At 36.5% G+C, this 19,269-nt stretch overlaps 1 protein-coding gene across 8 annotated transcripts in view; it reads right to left on the bottom strand.

The window, feature by feature from the left end:
* LOC114655604 (inositol polyphosphate 5-phosphatase K-like) overlaps window positions 1–19,269 on the bottom strand; it is a 37,490-nt gene that overhangs the window by 14,776 nt on the left and 3,445 nt on the right. For 3 of the 8 annotated variants that reach the window (XM_051930240.1, XM_051930242.1, XM_051930241.1), the window contains exons 3-6: window positions 10,443–10,550; window positions 8,157–8,265; window positions 778–894; window positions 486–661 (exon numbers count right to left, since the gene is read on the bottom strand). In XM_051930240.1, coding sequence (XP_051786200.1) covers window positions 486–661; window positions 778–894; window positions 8,157–8,265; window positions 10,443–10,550 — 510 coding nt within the window. Of the gene's footprint in view, window positions 1–485; window positions 662–777; window positions 895–8,156; window positions 8,266–10,442; window positions 10,551–11,932; window positions 12,229–12,766; window positions 13,113–17,312; window positions 17,336–19,269 lie in introns of those variants that run through there. The other 5 variants (XM_051930238.1, XM_028806716.2, XM_051930239.1 and 2 more) reach the window with 4 other exon arrangements.

Raw genomic sequence — 19,269 nt, 5'->3', positions numbered from 1 at the left:
AAAAAAAAATTGCCACATTAACTTCTGAATAACAAATGATATCCAAACACAGAGTATACGGTCTGGGATGCTTCTACTACCTGCTATATTAGGCTTGGTTACTCTGTGTTAAATCCAAGAGCCCAGACCTCAGTAGACATGCATATGGATTTTTTTTAGAGCACAGCAAAGATTCTTATTTAACCAAAACAAACAAGAACATTTCCAGTAAAGGTTTTACTACTTTAAGGTTAAGGAACTAGATGTTTGTTTACAAGTTTTACTCTTTTAATTAATTTATTAAACATATCCTGCAAGTTTCACAACACACAGGCTGCGGGAATCATAATTGAAACTAAACATTCTTATTTCACTATGGAAAAAGCTTGTACACAGTCAATGTAGAGCTATCTGATTGGTAATTTAGGTAGCCAAAATTAAACAGACTATAGACAAGTACCAGAACTCGTCATTTGAAGCTGTTCTTAAGTACTTGTCTTTCTTACTTGTGGTCAAGAATCTTTGGCGAAGAATTCCCATGGAACTCTTGAACATCCAGGATGCGTTCAATTTCATCAACACGCTGACTAGCATACTCCATATGGGCAGCAAGATGACAATTCAGGAAGCAGATCAAATGACCATAAAAAGACATGCGAACAGAAACTCCACCTTTATTCCCCTGGTAAACAAGTATATTCCATTACATTCAAATGTATTTTAAACATCAATCAATAAAGTATTACTTATTATTTCTTATTCTTAGCCATTACATTACGCATCCCATCCAATACTCACCCAATATCCATAGATTCCTGTGCGGGTGTAGCTAGCCTGCACTTCCCGTATAAAAGGAATGTGGCAGAGCTTGGAAAACACCAGTAACAGGAGCCCCTGCATTCGTACAGAAGTGAGCTGCAAATGAAAAACATGCTGTTAATGTTGGAATGGAATCAATTACATTTGTGTTCACAGAAATATACAATGTTACTGTGACTGCATGGGTGATAACACACTAAAAACTAAATGAAAGACAATCTGTAAGTCATAAACATCAAACTTTATTGAAGCAGTGGGAAAAAAAACACTGAGCCATGACTTATAAACTGGTGAATGAAAAAAAAAAAACATTTTAAATCCATTTACTGAACACATTATTCAATTTACTGTTCACACTTAACCCAATTTAATGTGTCACATGGAACAAAGACCAGAACCATCCCTGGACAAGATGCATGCTTGTAAAACAGGCACTCACTCTCACATACTCAAATCTTCAGTTTAAAGTAAATTTACTTTTCCTATTTAACCGGTTGTTGAGCTGTGATAGGAAAACTAGGCCACTTGGCCAAAAACAAAGGTAAACTGCAAGCAGAACAAGCCAAGTTCATACATTCCATCCATCCAACCATTATCCAACCCGCTGAATCCGAACACAGGGTCACGGTGGTCTGCTGGAGCCAATCCCAGCCAACACAGGGCACAAGGCAGGAACCAATCCCGGGCAGGGTGCCAACCCACTGCAGGACACACACAAACACACCCACACACCAAGCACACACTAGGGCCAATTTAGAATCGCCAATCCACCTAACCAGCATGTCTTTGGACTGTGGGAGGAAACCAGAGCACCCGGAGGAAACCCACGCAGACACGGGGAGAACATGCAAACTCACAGGGAGGACCTGGGAAGCGAATGAAGGTCCCCAGGTCTCCCAACTGCGAGGCAGCAGCGCTACCCACTGCGCCACCGTGCCGCCCAGTTCATACATTGTGCACTAAAAATACTTGAACATTATTTATATTTTGTGATGATACTAAAAGGAGGAGAAAAACATATATGTAAAAGGCTGCTATTACATGTTACTTTCTGTTTTGTTTTGTTATGGAGAAAGTCTGATACGCAGATTTGGATGAGTTTTCTAAATGGGCACTTTTGTGTAATAATCTTGTAACAGGACTTGAACTTTTTAATGAAAACCACCTTTGGCAGATTTCTGTAAAAGTCCTTTAACAGCCAAAACAAAAACTTAAGAAAAGTTAAAAGTTGTATTACTGAGAACTTTACTAAATAATAACACTCATAAAATTTGCTGAAATAATATGATCTTGTGAAATTCTCAATAGCTGCCATAAAAAAAAAAAAAGTGTGAACACTTCTGTCCATCACATAAGAGAAACTGGACTTGTAGTCATTCAAAATATAATAGCCATTTCAATAATTAGCTCAAACTAGTCATTAAAAATATAATAGTCATTTCAATAATTAGCTCAAACTATTTCAACAGCTATGATGAACAATTTAATGATATGCCCTGTTTAAATTATTGGGCTTATAAGGGCACAAATATAAACTTTTTCTGCTTTAATAATATATTGTAATGCAGATTCTTAAAGCTGATCATCTTCTGATCATCATCTTTTGTTGATAATGAATTGGTATAAAAGTATATATTAATTGTAATATAATATCTATATTATTATTTCTTTGACCTATTATACATTAACTTTAAAGAAAAACATACAAATCTAATATTACAACAGAACATCTGGCTAAAATTCGATGGGAATAAATGAAGCAAAAAATCATGGAAATATCTGGACCATTAAATATTGTAGATTCTTAAGTCTTTCTAGGGTTTGTTTCTTTGTAATCTTTGGTTGTGTGAAAGGTTTTGTTTCCTATCTTCTTATTTTGAATTACAGAATTGTTTTTTGGTTTTCACAGTTAAGCACCTTGTGAAACTGTGCTCTGTGACAGATATTATAAAAATTAAAAGAGTTACTACCTGACTGAAGGCCTTTTGAATTATTAAAAGAAATGGCTACATATTTTTAAATATCTGGGCAATATGACTCCTGAATAAGAGTTTACAATTCTTTAGACTGAAATCCATCAATTTCATAAAGGAAACAAAGTAGTAAAAATTAATAGTGTTTACTCTTATTCAACTTTTTGTGCAGCCTCACAAAAACATTGTTTTACTTTTGAAAACTTCTAAGCAATAAGAGACACAATTAAAACACTCTATTAATTTTCCATTCTGTCTATTTTTGGAACTTCTTTTTTCATTCCAGCCAGGACCTATCTTGAAAACATTATATGCAAGGCAGGAACTGGTACGAACTGGACATTCATTCATTAAATTAGATATTTATGTCCAGTTCACACCGGGTGAGTTTAGACCTACTATTTAAACATGACTTTATGCTGCGAGAAAAATCTATGGTTCTGAATTCACATAAAAATGCAAAGAACATGCAGACTAACACACTTTATCTGTAAATAATAACAATTTGGAAAAGTAATGAAAAACGTTTGTTAATATATATATTTAATTATATTAAATTATTTGTTTATATATAAGCAAACTGTAATGTTCTTGTTATAATATTACATTTTAAAAGAAAAAAAATGACAAAAAATAAACTAAAATCTGCAACAGTAATTTAATTTCCAGAACAAATAGAGCATTGTTTGCTGTGGAGCTGCTGTGTGTCTCTATCTGCTTGGTTTAATGAGGGCTTATTGTGAAGGAAGACATTGTTCATGGCAGCTAAAGCGCTTTCACAATGGAATGCAGAAATTATGTAGCTCAGCTCTGTAAACTGTGAATTGACTGCCGTGCTCAAATTTCTAAGCAGTGATGGCCAAATGAATCACTACCATAATTTGCTTTCCATTCTTCTTTAGGATAGAATAATCTATTCCTCTAAACATGTTCACTTGAAGACTTCTACTGCAAAAATGGTACAAAAAAGATAATGGGTTTCAATAATCAATCCCTAGATGAAACCAAATATTAATCAAAAGAAGAACAAAACTCTAGATGTAATAAAAGAACTGACTACAGGAAAATTTATTATATTATTCAGGATAATTATGTACTCAAATTTAAATTCAATTATTTAATAAAGATTGCATGAAAATAAACAAAGTTGTATAAACTAATAATGTAATACAAATGGCACCTTAGGCACCAGAAATATTATTAAGAATGAAATCAATACCTTTTATTAGCATGACAGATTATTTTGCTTTAAACAAATATTGGTTCCTTTAACAAACTTGACAAGGATATGCTGCTCAAGAGCTGCTAAGATTAATTAGGGAAATATCTTGTAGGAATGGAAACTTTATACACTTTATATATATCAGTCCACATCCTAGAGTAAGGAACCTCTAAAGCATTTAATGAGGGCAGCAGGGAACTATAAGGTGTGTGTTAACGCAGAATGTATTCAGATTCTTCCCATTACAAGTGATTAATGGGGAGTCCTGGATATGGGGCTGTGGCAACAATGCTAAACTTAATCCTTCCTGAATACAGTTGGAAAAAGGAAAGCCCTCCTACCCCTTTCACCTATTCATTTTAGCTGAATACTGACTTGTTTTTTCCAGTATGCTTATTTTCACCAGGGTATTTGCATTGAGTGCTCCAGTGAAGGGAAATATTGGCAACATTAGAAAATAAAAACAATGGTATCAAACCAGACTTAAGTGCATGCAAGAAATAACTGCTCTTCTTATTCATTTTTCTGTGAATTGTTTGATTATTGTCATTTACTAGTGTCACTGACTTTATAAATTTCCAACAAACAGCAGAATGTTTCCACTTATTTTAGAAGTAAACAAACAAAAATAAACAGCAACATGTAGGTTGATTACTGAATTTACCTGCAATGCTGGTGAATGGAAACATGATGTTGAAGCCAATCTCTCAGCCTTATCTATATATATAAAATCCCTATGTGCGTCCAGGTGTCCGTGTGTGGGTGTCTTCTGGTGAAGTGCGCATGCGCGGGGCACGGTGCTATGTGCGATATTACTGTCAGAGAAGTTAGAGGCGTTTTACGGAAATACAAACCAGTATTACTGTGAGAGGAAATTAAAGGTACACAATACAGTGACGCATATTACAGCCACATACAAGCCAGTATTACTGTCAGAGGAGATTAAAGGCATATTACCGACGCGCACGCCTGTATTACCGCCAGAGAAAATTAAAGGTATATTACGGACGTACGGACGTATATTACGGACGTACAAGCCAGCGGACGTACAAGACGGTATCCTTCAATAAGGGCGCGCACAAAAAGGCGAGCCTCAAAAGGACGACCTCAATTGGGCGCAGCGAATAAAGGCGCGCGTAAATAAAGATCTGCACCTGTTGCTCTTCACATATTCCAGAGCCATTTGAACTAAATTATCTACGCGCCCTTATTGAATAGAGCCGTACAAGACTGTCACAGAAAATTAAAGACACACAATACACGGCGGCAGCCCACGAAGGACGGTCAGCTCAGCAAGTAAACATCAACAGAAGAAAGGCTGAAAGAAAGAAAAATACGATCAACAAAAAGAATGAGGTCAAAGTCCTTTGCCATTTAACATAGACTGTTCCTACTAATGTTTATGCACTACTGTTCTAGCGCCCGTTATTGTAACGGGCTAAATGACTAGTTCTATTATAAGTGTGAGTCACTTCAGTCAGCCTATGTTTAGAGTGCAACTTGTGTTTTATAACTTTATTATTTGCAACAGTCTGAAAATATTTAATACCACTGTTACGGAAAACTATTATGTTCCCATAATTTTTTCTGCTATTCAAAGATCTACAATCTGATAATGTTGTGCTTGTGTAACCCAGTTCAATCTCTCACTTACTGTACATGATCCAAGACAAGCATCCAAACATTGTTATATTAAAGTATGGTTAGCATTGGGCACCACAGCTTGTAAGTCCTGGATTCAAATCTCAGCCCAGACACTGTCTGTGTTGATCTGCACACACTCCCATTGTCCGTTTGTGTTTTTTCTGGGCACTTCAGTTTATACATGCATGTTAACTGCCATCTCTAAATTGGCTGGAAGTGAATGCTTTGTTCATACTTCTGTTGGAATAAAGTGTATATCATTATGGCCTGGATTTGAAAAATTATTGCTCAGAAAGTAGATAGATAAGATACACAGCATGATAGCCTTTTAACCTGAACAGTACAATGCTAATTCCCAGGAATTGACCATTCCTGAAGACTACAACTAACTTCCATTAGTGAATTTAGTATCTTTATCTCTAATAAATTACCCGACCTTTTCGAATGTTTGTCCCTGCTCTTTCTTCTACGCTTAGTCGTTGATGTGTCTAGAATGTATACAATTATTGTCCTGATAAAATGTATAAGAGCTGAGGACACAGGAAGTGTGTCTGCCAAAAGCATTCACACAACTGAGAGGTTAGATGACCGTGGTCTTGTTTGACAATGGTTGTAAGTAGGGCGTGACTTGCAAGAATCTAATGGCAAAAGTCACCGTCTCACAGGACTTGCTTCCAAAGGTTGTAAGTATGGCGTGACTTGAAAGAATCTCAAAGAATCTCATGTTAAAAGTCTCAGTGTCGCAGGACTTCATTCCAAAAAGTCTCTCAAAAAGTCACGTCTCATCCCAAGATTTTTTTTATTACAACAGAGAGATGTAAGAGGCTCATATTAGGTGATGTGCAACAAAAACAACGTTACCAGCTATGTAATCAAAAGTATGCAAATCCCAGGCCTTACCCAAAATGTGGCTTTGGCGCATAGTTACAATCTGGTGTAGGCACGGCCTGACTTCTGCATGGAATAACATGGGCTGAAGCCTAGGACCCTAAATTTAACCAAGATGTATGAAAAAAATATCTGATCTTTGTTTTTCAAACTGATATTCCTGCTGCTAGACATGATGGTTCTATACTCTTTAACTGCTTTACTGTTACCCTGAGATTACTCATCCACTGCAAGCCATATGCATACCATCATTCTGGAGTTTGTGCATCTCCAGTGAACTGCAGTTCGGGGCGGAGTGCAGCTTCAGCAGGTGAGCTGAGTATGGTCAATCAGAATGGAAAGTGTGTGCAGAAGATGATAATTTGTTGTATTAAATTAGTGATAGATCTTCAGACAGCATTAAAAGATTAAAGTTCTAGTGATAGTTAAGCAAATAAAAGTGATGATTTTGCATAAACGGCAAAATCTGAGACTATTTCTGAATGTGTGTAGTATAAGAAGAGCTTTCAGCATCCTTCAAAGGTGCCATTCACTGATCTCTAGGACAAAAGGAAAATATATCATGTACATATGACAGCGAAAAACAGTATTTCAGTCTGTTCGTAAGTGGTGATATATTAGATGTAATTGTGAGCAAGCCCAACAGAAGTGCACAGAAACTCACCTAGCACAGCACACTCAAACCAAATTACAGGGTCCTCATGTGGTTTGATGTTAGTTATGATCAGTTGCTGGATGTCTTTGCACTTACTGTATGTAATATTTCAAAAACCTTTACTTGAAGCGCCTTATGGACCAACCTGAATATGGATCACAAGTTGAACATGTTCACGCCTACTTGTCAGGTGTTTGCATTTTTTTGACAACAACTAACCTCCCACTTCGCACAGCAGTGAGAAATCTTTTTTGAAAATAAAAGTGTCCTCCGCACTTTACATGCCTAAGCAGAATTTTGTTGTTGACAAATCACACGGTTTGGAAGGGTTGTTTGACAAACTGGACATTGTAAAATTAGCCAGTTGACCATATCTCTACTGAACAACAGTTAAAGTTTTTTGGTAGCTTGACAAAAGTGCCCAGAGTCTGCAAACTGGTGAAGTAAACCTGCTGAAGTGTTTTAATTTTTTAAGCTTATTTGTACCTATTTTCTATTTTTGTTTTCATTTTCACTTGATTGTACCATAAAAACTAAACATACCTAAAATTGTGAAAATAACAAGGTGTCAGAATATGGTTTTTAAATATTTTTTCCTCCCTCTCAAGATAACACAGTTGAAGGATCAGACTGTATTTGTTTTTAATATCTGACACGGCATACTGTACTGTGATGACCATCAAGTCCCTCCCTATATATATCACTCATAATATATGAAGTTGTTTCTGGGCTTTGGCTGCTATCCATACACCTACAGTATTACACACTCTCACTTTACTTGCTCTTCTTATGTACAGCCTATTCAAGTTTAGGCAACTCTTAAGCTTTGACAGGTTCTCTCAGAACACCTTGGGGGGTGGGGGTCCAAACAGTGGTTCAAACTCCGGTTCCCCTCACATCTAAGTCCTCCCTTGGGTGCAAGGGTTGAGGCTGGCAATGAATGCCAACACTATATAAAGAAATAGCTTGTACTGACCTTGACATATCCAAAAGGAGAAAGAGTATCCATAATGAAAATGCTCCAGGGATCTTCAAAAGCCATATCATTAACGAAGTTCAGGATTTTTGAATTCACTTCCTGCAGACTAGGGAGATCAGAGATCACAGGATATTAGTCGGCGTAGGACGGGGAATCAAACAAATCTAATAAGAGTGTTGCTGCATTTTCAATGGCAATACACCACTGATGCACTGAGGAAGAGTATCTTTTTGTGCAGGTAGAAGAATCTATGGAATGATGGTAACATTTGTAAAATATGTTTATCCAACAGATGCTGTGCCACTAACATTAACACTGCTGCAGTTTCCAATACCAAATTCTCCTGTTCGCAGGAGAAGTGCTCCTATAGAGTATTTGTATTTAAATTTCTTTTCAGAATGTTACAACAAAGAAAGAACTTAATTTGAAATATGCACATTTCAAATATTATCATATTAAAATGACTCAGGAAAACTATAGCCTATTACTGTGTTTATGGCTTTATCTGCCAAGTGGGCTCTTGAAAGGCTTATAAATATTTAATTGAGAATTCACAAAGTGATGTAATCAAAGAAAAAAGTGAAGCAGCAATAAATGTCAACTAAAACAAGATATCATATCCAAGTTCCTCCCTGAACTGCAACAAATCTTCCCCAATAAAAGAAAAGAATAGTAATATACTGTATCCTTAAATAAAAAGGTGCATGTGAAGCATCAGCCACTTTTATTCTCCAATTGATAATTATTATGGATATTTTTTACCATTATTTGAGAACCAAATAGTGTTCAACTGGTATTTTTCATACATTCTGGATGTCAAACTCATTTTATTTCGGGCCAAAAATAACTTTTTTTATTTTATAAACAAGAAACACTGGTACATCTCCACTCATTATAATCGCATATTCTGTTAGCATTTCTCTTGAAACACTATCAGGATTGAAAAAATAACAGCAGCACAGTGAGAGCTGCAGTCAGGTCACAGTCAGGTCAAATGCAACAATTTCTAGCTAAAGCAAAACATCTCTGTTGATACTGCTGCCGGTGATGTAGCACAGAAACTGACTACAATTAAATTTACAATATCAAAAGTGGAAATGCAACTGCGTTTTCTATTCACATACAACAATCAAGTCAGTGAAAATGACTAATTTAGTTGGGTGGGGGACTCATCTAGGTAAGCTACAGAAAGGTAGCCAGCTTGTGCAGCTTTAAAAAGTGGGCAGAGAGGCAGCTGTGGCATCTATAAAGTCAAGTTACTTTCTCTTTCATGGGACTGTCCCATTTCTGGGCATCATGCAAAAACGCTGACATTCTTTATTTACAATTATTTACATTTTTACTTTTTCTTGCTGGATCATTATGAACAGTTAGTTTCCATTCTAACTACATTTTGGTAGCTGCAGTGTGGTACGCTGAGGAGATGAATATGAGCACAAATGTTAGGTGCATTTTAATGTCAGATGTAAACGTGATAAACTAAATTATATGCAAATACAATCTTTATATGAAAACATGTTACAAAGTGTCTTCGAGAAAACTAACATTCATCATGGACAATATGCAACATGTTATGAATACTGATAAGGCAGGCCATTTTAAGATGGTCCAAGAGGAGGATCTGGTTGGCAGATGATGAGTTTGACACTCCTGCTCTATATGTATTTCATGGCAATATACATGTAAGCAGCACTTAGATTTTTAAATAGACATTTGTGTATATATTTAAAGAATACTTTAAATATAAAATATCTCATTGTCAGTTACTGGTTGACAGCCTTACTACAAATGTAAGGGCTTATCTAACTACAAGGCATTATATACCACAGTATGCATTATGTAAAGTAATCAGAATTTCCTGTTTTATAATGGAGAATTCTGTGATACTTAAAACCTGTTTAAAAAAATAACCAGAATGAATTAAATCTTGTATTTCTATAATAACATGCAGTAAATTGACATTTTTGCGTACATGAAATTTGATATCAAATAAAAAAGGAATAAATTGCAGTATCACAGAATTAAAGTGCAATACCTAATAACTTGCAAAACATAAAAACTCTACATATTGTGAACCAAGCTAGGATATTGGAGTTCCTACCTCTACAGAATATAAGCTTTTTTTTGTAACCAAAATAATTATATCTAATGATACTCTCTGGAAACCTACAAATAATTTTACATTTATATATAAAAGTAAAAATAAATTATGAAGGTCAGCAGTCAGTAAAAGGGTTTTTCTACATTTTACACACTTGGCATTTAATTAATTACATTTCTTACCCAATAATATACAAATCCACAATGGGCTCATCTGCATCCAGTTGTAGCAAAGAACTGACATCATCAGGTGGCTGAGCTGTGGCAACATTCCATGTGACTATGTGAAATCTGTAAGGACAGGAAGCTTATGACATTATTGTGACGAGCATCTGTACCATTTTACCTGCTATGTTATGAATGCTTATTTGCAAATTGTTCATTTTGCTTGCAATTCATGAGTGATACCAATGCACTTTATTACTTTGTTGTATACGTAGGCCTACTTTAAAGTTAACTAAAATGCTTTCAAATCCCGTGTATTTAGTAGAATCTTTATATTGTTGACCAGTAGGGGTATTGGCAGGTTACATGACTAAACACATTTGGATAGCTAGTCAATTACTACCTCAATTTAGAAGTATCCCATCCTCTCCTTAACTTAAACCTTTACTGCTTCTCCATTAGCCTTGGATATGTTACATAATCGAGAGTGCAGAAGACAATCTGCTGGTTAATTCAGTATGATATTACCAGTATTCAGTATTTACTATTACCTCTAATGGGTGTAGCCTTACACTCAAACTATTTGGCAGCAATAGGTATAAGACCTTGCAGTTACTTTTACAGTCAAAAGCCAACAATAGTGGCACTAAACTAAAATATATAGTAGGCCTCTGCAAAATAATGTTTGCATTGTTTCATTTCAAACCAACTAGTTCAGAGTTTTGAAAGTAGGAGACACCATGTTGCCTAAGCACTCATTTTCTAGTAATTCATCTTTATTTAATATGCCCCATTCCACATAATACATAATAACAATTGATTATTTAACAATGAAAAAAGGCTTTAGGGGATGCAATAGCACAGTTTGTAGTCCTACTGCCTCAGAATTCAAGACTTCTGAGTTTAGACCTGTTTGTTTTTTTTCCCTTAAGGGTACTCCAGGGTTCCTCCCACATCACAGAGACATGTGTAATATGTTAATTTGTAACCCTAAATTGGCTCAGTTTAAGTGAATGTGTGGGTGAACATGAGCATACTGTGCACTGAACTGACAGCCTTTCCAGGATTGGTTATGGCTTGTGCTCAGTATTGCTAGGATGGACACTAGCTCTCTGCTACCTTAAACTGAATTAGTAGGGTCAAAAATGAATGGAAAGCAGACTTCTTCTCTGTAAAAATGATGTATTTACAAATGCATAATGAGACTGTAATGTTTTTGACCACTATGAAATAGAAAGGCATTACATTAAAGAAAAGCATTACTTTGGCCAACATGCCTTTTTATTGTTTTCTAATAATAGCCTCTGTACTACAAAAGATTTGCAAAATTTCATTTGTTTGACTTCAATCAAAATAACAGGTTGGCACATGACCTTAAGAATTAATTTTAGTCTGGTTAAACATACAAAAATAACATGTGCACGTTTATCACTGCCACATAAGCCATCTTAAACTCTCCCACTAGCCCCTGTATTCCCTTTTCTGTGGAAGCATAGATGACACAGCACCTGAACCTGACCTCCTCCTTCATACTTTTCTTGGCACACAGAGAAAAGGCTTCATCCAGGGTTCGAGACATCTCTTCCTGGATTTCTTCATCAGAGCTCAAGTCTTCCACGCAGGCCATAAGTTGGGTCATACGCTGCCGTAGCAACAGTGACACACTGGAAGATTGCGAAGTGGCGCTGTTGCAGCTCTCTGACCGAACACGATGCTCTCCTGGAGTGGAGCTGGATACGATGTCCATGGTGGTTTCTTCTTAATTTGGCACCTGATAAGAGCCCCTTGGGGCATCCAGAAGTAGCTGTTGCATATTCACAGCAGTTTACATGTAGTAATAATTTCTAATAGCAAATAAATCTTAAAAAATCTTTAATTGTAGTAAATTGTCCTTTACTTTTCTTAATTAAAGTGATGTTTACAGGTTATCTATAAAAAAACAAATGCTGTTTATAGGCCATCTATAAAAAATGATAAATCTTTCTATTAGACAGAAAATGCAGAGCTGTCATTTACAACATGAAATGCCTAAATGCACCATCACTAATGAAACAATATTGATTTTAAACAACAAATAGAAAGCTTTAAATAATCATCAACGCTATTCTAGATATATTTAAATTTTCACATAAAACTTGAATAATATTTTTGGTGTAGCTATAACTACAAAAATATAAACATTTTCATATCTACATGCAACTGAAGGAAGATCTAAGGCAATCAAAACAGAAAAGCTCTAACTTACAACAAAAATACTAAAAGATTAGAAAATACATCATCACTCACTATTGACAAAAATGCAGTTGAGCCATTAATTTCATAAAGCAATTTACTGTATTCACCTGAAGACTGGATCCAAATAGTCTCTTATAGACTTTGTGCTTTTTCCTTTGCTTCCTTTATTATCAAACATTTGCTGGTTCCATAAAATCCTTTAAATACTTTTCTTCTAAAAATTACATAATCCTTCATTCACAGTTAATGTATATTCCAGTAAAAACATACACCCCAAAAAAGTCACTTTCCATATGTTCAGAAAAAGCCTTTCATTTAATTAACCCAACAGCCTGTTGGAGGATACATCGTTAAAGATTAGTAGCTTGCCAAGTACTGAAAAAGTGCATATGGAATCCTGTGTTGAAATGAAGAAGAGTACTTTTTACCAAAAATGCCACATAAAAAGCAGCAGAAAAGCAGACTGGTGTTATTCAAATCTTGATTATATGGGAAGGCCAAACCACATGATTAGAAAAGTAGGAAGTCGATATACAATAGAGATATTGTACTAACTATGTAACAGGTTTAACATCTAATCTGATCTTTCTTTTACGAAAGAGAAAAACTGAGTGAATTTGTAATCCAACATTACCTATTTGTTGTGCAAGAATATAGCGATACACTCGTCTCTGATAACCATAGTTCAAGGGTATAGCCGAAGAATACAAAAAAAAATACAAATAAACAAGGTGTAAATGGTTTCTTGTTTTCATTAGCTCACACCACGGGGATAAATTCTCACAAAAACTTTTGTCATCTTAAATTTTTTTCACAATGGTCATATACAGTATATGTACAACCTAAAGTTCCAAATTAGATAAATATTCACTCTTTCTATGACACTCCAGAATAACACATGTGATCCATTGTCTTTAGAAATCATACAGCTATTTAGTTAAGATAAATGCAGTTTATATTGTTTTAGATTAATTAGACAGGTGCTTCTCTCAATGCTGGAGAACATATTTTTCATACAACCTTACAAACTGAGGAACATTGTTTAAAAGAAAACAAAAAGAATGATGTTAAAAATCTACAGTTCTGTGGTTTACATGGTCAAAACTCACAAAACCTAACAGATGGCATTGCTCAAAATCACCCTGTCGTGATACAGAAACTATCATGCCTTGTGCTTGATGATTACTGGGACAGGGTCCAGTTGCACAGTGGTCCTACTCTGCATAAGCAGGTTAGGAAAATGGATGGATGGATAGATAACGTCCAAATTCCTTAGGGTCATATAATGCCTTAACCTGTTACGGTATATGAGACTTGGTATCATGCACATTAACTTAATTTCATTTGTTCCACTACATGTTTCCTTCATGTGTGTGAATGTACAGTGTGTATAAAGAGTGTACACACCCCTGCCAAAACAGCAGATTTTGTGTAATAAAAAAATGAAATCAAGATAAATCTTGCCAGAACTTGTTCCACCTTTATTGCAAAATTGCAATCTAGATAGATAGATAGATAGAGATAGATACTTTATTAATCCCAAGGGGAAATTCCACATACTCCAGCAGCAGCATACTGATACAAAAAACAATATTAAATTAAAGAGTGATAACAATGCAGGTATACAGACAGACAAGAACTTTGAATAATGTTAATGTTTCCCCCCCCCCCCCCCCCCCGGTGGTACTGAAGAGTCGCATAGTGTGGGGGAGGAACGATCTCCTCAGTCTGGTCAGTGGAGCAGGAAAGTGACAGCAGTCTGTCACTGAAGCTGCTCCTCTGTCTGGAGATGATACTGTTTAGTGGATGCAGTGGATTCTCCATGATTGACAGGAGCCTGCTCAGCGCCCGTCGCTCTGCCACAGATGTCAAACTGTCCAGCTCCATGCCTACAATAGAGCCTGCCTTCCTCACCAGTTTGTACAGGCGTGAGGTGTCCCTCTTCTTTATGCTGCCTCCCCAGCACACCACCGCATAGAAGAGGGCGCTCGCCACAACCGTTTGATAGAACATCTGTGGCATCTTATTGCAGATGTTGAAGGACGCAAGCCTTCTAAGGAAGTATAGTTGGCTCTGTCCTTTCTTACACAGAGCATCAATATTGGCTGTCCAGTCGAATTTATCATCCAGCTGCACTCCCAGGTATTTATAGGTCTGCACCCTCTGCACACAGTCACCTCTGATGATCACGGGGTCCATGAGGGGCCTGGGCCTCCTAAAATCCACCACCAGCTCCTTGGTTTTGCTGGTGTTCAGTTGTAGGTGGTTTGAGTCGCACCATTGAGTCCTTGATTAGGTCCCTATACTCCTCCTCCTATCTATCTATACAAAGAAGGTGAAAACAAATCAGAAACTATTTAGTGAAAAAGGAAAAAAATCCTACAAAAACCTGGTTTCATTAGTGCAGACCCATAATCAAGGATGTAGCTTTATTCAGAATCAACCAATCACAGTAAATCTCATCTCAAAATCTCAAATAGTAGTTAGTATATACCTGACATCAATTAAAGTGGCTCTGATTGAACTCAGATAAAGTTTGGCTGTTCCTGTAGGATTATTCTGGTATCCTCTTGGTTGCAACATACTCCAAAAGCCATGGTCAGCAAAGAGCTTTTAAAACTTGAATGGCATATTAACATTAAAACGCATCAATTGGGACAGGGGTACAAAAAGTATCCAAAGCATTAAACATCCCTTGCAGCATGGTGAACACAGTTATCAATAAGTGGAAAAAATATGGTTCAACAGTGACTCTATGAAAATAAGGACATTCCTGCAAGACTTTTGAAAAGACAAGGAAAAAACTGGTCAGGGAGGCCACCAAGAGGCCTACAGCAACATTAAAGGAGCTTTAGGATTTCCTGGCAAGTACTTGCTGTTCCCTACACGTGACCCAAATCAGTCTTATTCTTCATATGTCTGGTTTGTGGAGTAGGATAGTAAGACTAATGCCTTTTCTCACAAAGAAAAACATCCAAGCACAGCTAAACTTGCAAAAAGGTATACCCAGTCTTCCACAACCATGTGAAAAAATGCATTATGGTCTGATGAGACCAAGGTTGAACTATTTGGCCATAATTTCAAAAGGTATGTTTGTCACAAAAACAACACAGCACATCATCAAAAGAACACTATACCCACAGTGAAGCATGGTGGAGGCAACATCACGCTTTAGGGGCTGCTTTTCCTCAGGTGGCACTGGGGCTTTAGTCAAGGTGGATGGAATCATTAATAGCTTCAAGAATCAGTCTTTTTTTACAGAAAACCTTGAAGCATTTGCAAGAAAGCTGAAGATGAACTTCACCTTTCAGTATGATAATGACCCAAAGCATTCATCCAAATCAACAAAGCAATGGCTTCATCAAAGGGGAATCAATGTTCTGGAATGGCCCAGCCAGAGCCCAGACCTTAAGCAAATGGAAAATCTGTGCGGGGAACCAAAGAGAGCTGTGCACAGGTGATGCCATCAGAATTTGACAGATCTGGAAAATTTTTGCAAGGAGGAGTGTGCAAAAATCACCAAGTCCAGTTGTTGCAAACTGATAGACTCTTACCCAAAAAGACAGAGTGCTGTAATAAAAGCAATAGGTGTTCCAAGTATTAGTTTAGGGGATATGCATACTAATGCAACCAGATTTTTGTATGTTTTTTTTTCTTCCTTTTTTCACCAAATAGTTTCTGATTTGTTTTCACCTTATTTGGTGGAATATGTTCTGACAGGATTTCTCTTGGTTTCATTTTTTTAATCACACACAACCTGTCATTTTGGTAGGGGTATGTAAACCTTTTATATCCACTGTATGATATAATAAGACAAAGGCAGTGGATGAGCACTTTATTGAAATTGAAAGTTATGTTCTAGTCATTGCCAGACAAACTGTGGTGACTTCACTCATATAAGGTTTCAAACTCATATCAAAAGCCAAGGAGTCATTGTCTTGCCACTGCCAACTCTTAAAAAGGTAAACATGTCTCTGGATTCAATCACGGTTTCAAGAAACATGTTTCAACAATTTAATAAAAGCCAGTTCCAATCACATGAATGCAAGTCTATTACTTCCTGCTAGTTTAAAAGGGCAGATTAGGAAAAATGGCTGATTGACTCTCAGAATCCTAGAAGAATCTAAATTCTCATTTCTTCTACCAACTCAATCCTAGGCCAAGATTTGGAGCATATACCTTCTCCTAAATATGCGTGCAAGAGAGCAGGCGACCAAGCATATGCCAGATGCTCCTTTAATAGGGAGTGAAAGCATGAAGGTCTGACAGGATAGAAGAAAACCTTCTGGCTACTAAGAGGCAATACATAATGTGGAGTAGAAGTAATCCTGTTTAAAGGATGCAGTTCAGGATGGTTTACAGAGTCCATAGTGAAATCAAAACCAGGTATTTGGAGATATGAAGCAGCAGAACAAACCCCTGCATATCTTCATACGTAAACTATACATTGAAATTCCAGTTTATCTTATTCTCTAAATTAAAAGATGGGAAATTGCTATCTAAAACAGCAAAGAAAAACAAACAGAAAAATACAACAGCATGTAATATGTAGGGCAAGAATGCAACAATTAATACTTGATGTTTATGCTATTTGACAAATAATACTTTAACTTTTCCTAACAAATACCTTATCAAGGAAAAACTTTTTTAAACCTGCTTTTTTAGCCATGGATGCTGTGGTACTAATGACCAAACTCCAGAGGCAGGAGCAGCTTGTGCCTAGGACGGTTAGAATACTTTCATTAGTGAATTATTTAGTGTACAACTTTTTTTAACTGGTAGTGACTCTGGCTCTTTGAGTTTCTATCAGATGTGACAATCATCTAGACAGCCTTTTTTCTCATGCAATTGTGCTAACACATCACACAAAGGAGCCATGGGTCTGTAACAAAAATTCAATTTACTCAGAAGTACCATAAAATCAAAGTGCTCTTGTCCTTTGCTTCAATTTGCTGTATTAAGTAATGAACACTGAGCAGAAACACTGATAAAGTATATTTTGTAATTTTTTTCTTTCATGCTGTGACTGTATGTATAAAAATGTATGTGGATTGGATTATCTTATAGTGGGCCAGGTTATTCATGGATCTATGACCACAATAAACTCAATAGGGACATTTATTGTGGAAATAAATGTTTTGTTTTTTTTTACTTTAATCCATTTATTAATTTTCTGAGCAAACTTTGTGTTTCTTTTGGAGAGCCAGAGGACATCCTGACAGCTTTTAACAGAATGCAGTAATCACACCTAGATGGTACACAGGTAAGACAGCAATGCTAATCATTGTATTCCAATGCTGCCCAGGTCATCGTCAACATAATTGTATTATAATATAACATAACAAACATATTTCTCACTTACTGGCAGGAATTCTCCAATTACTCAGAGGACTAGAAATGCTCCAGTGCATTACTGTACACTTTAACTAATGGTCTATGTGCTTTTTTAAGCTACTAAATCCAGTACTGTCAGTACCCTCTTCTTTGTTCAGGAACGCACAAGAAGGAAATCGGCTTTTCTCTCGTTACGAGCTACATAAAACTATGGCTTGCACTGGCGCCATTCCTCACTAATCAGTTCGGACAGCGAGGGCCAGAATGCTGTGCTAAACACTGAGAGCCCGTCACATGGAAAACACGAGCTCCTCTTTCTCAAAATGGATAATCTGCCTGGTGACTAAATCCCACACAAGGAGGATTTTAAATGGAGCAAAAAAAAAAAATCAAGTAATCTGCCCCTTAAAACATTTCACTGAACTGGACAAAAAAAATTAACTTTCTATGTTAAATCTGTAATAATTAGTGGAGGATAAATTCCTTCATCCTGAACTCTAGAAGGACAAATCTCATTTGCAACAATGACCAACCTTGAGACGTCTTTTGAGTGTTAAAGGACTCTGGGTAAATAGGTGCACTGTATTAAGAATACACGTGGAATGCCAAATAAAGTGAAGTGTGGGGTAAATTTAAGGCCAACTGTATTTCAAACTCATGGTACCAGTACTGGCCACCATGGGCTGCCCAAATATTTTTCAATTCAAATTACTACCATATAATCCATTTGCAAATCTTGTGAATAGTGCTAAAGTGCACACTGACTAATGAAATATTCAGAGAATAACTCAACTACAGCCTTATTCTTTCGCAACAAGAACAATAATTCAATGTGCTATTTACATATTTCATGTTTATTTGACTTTCTGTGATGCCATCCTGTTTCTTCTCGGACTCAAAGACATGCCTGTAAGACAGCTGATGAGTTTAAATTGCTCCAATGCAGCAGGTATGTGCGCCAGTGACTGTGTCTGCTCTGTGACATACTAGCATAGTGTCCAAAGCGTGTGTTTATTTGGTCCTAACAGGGAAGGATTAGGGTTAGAAAATGGAGGGATGAATCAAACAGCCATGGTCTGGCTGCAAATGTAAAGAATGGACTTCACTCCACACCCCTCAAAGCTGACACCAACAACTTTGTGCAATTTAGCAACACAAAGTTATGTTCGAGAGAATGCTGCTCTTAGTCTTGATTACCTGGATTTTCAGATAACAACTTGTAATCAGGGCTTTTGATTTATCTTGTGTTACAATCAACTGTGTTTTGTACCTTATC

Source organism: Erpetoichthys calabaricus, chromosome 8, assembly GCF_900747795.2.
Source record: "Erpetoichthys calabaricus chromosome 8, fErpCal1.3, whole genome shotgun sequence".
Taxonomy (NCBI): domain Eukaryota; kingdom Metazoa; phylum Chordata; class Cladistia; order Polypteriformes; family Polypteridae; genus Erpetoichthys; species Erpetoichthys calabaricus.
Note: the sequence above shows the minus strand (reverse complement) of the source record. Positions and strands in the feature narration are given on the sequence as shown.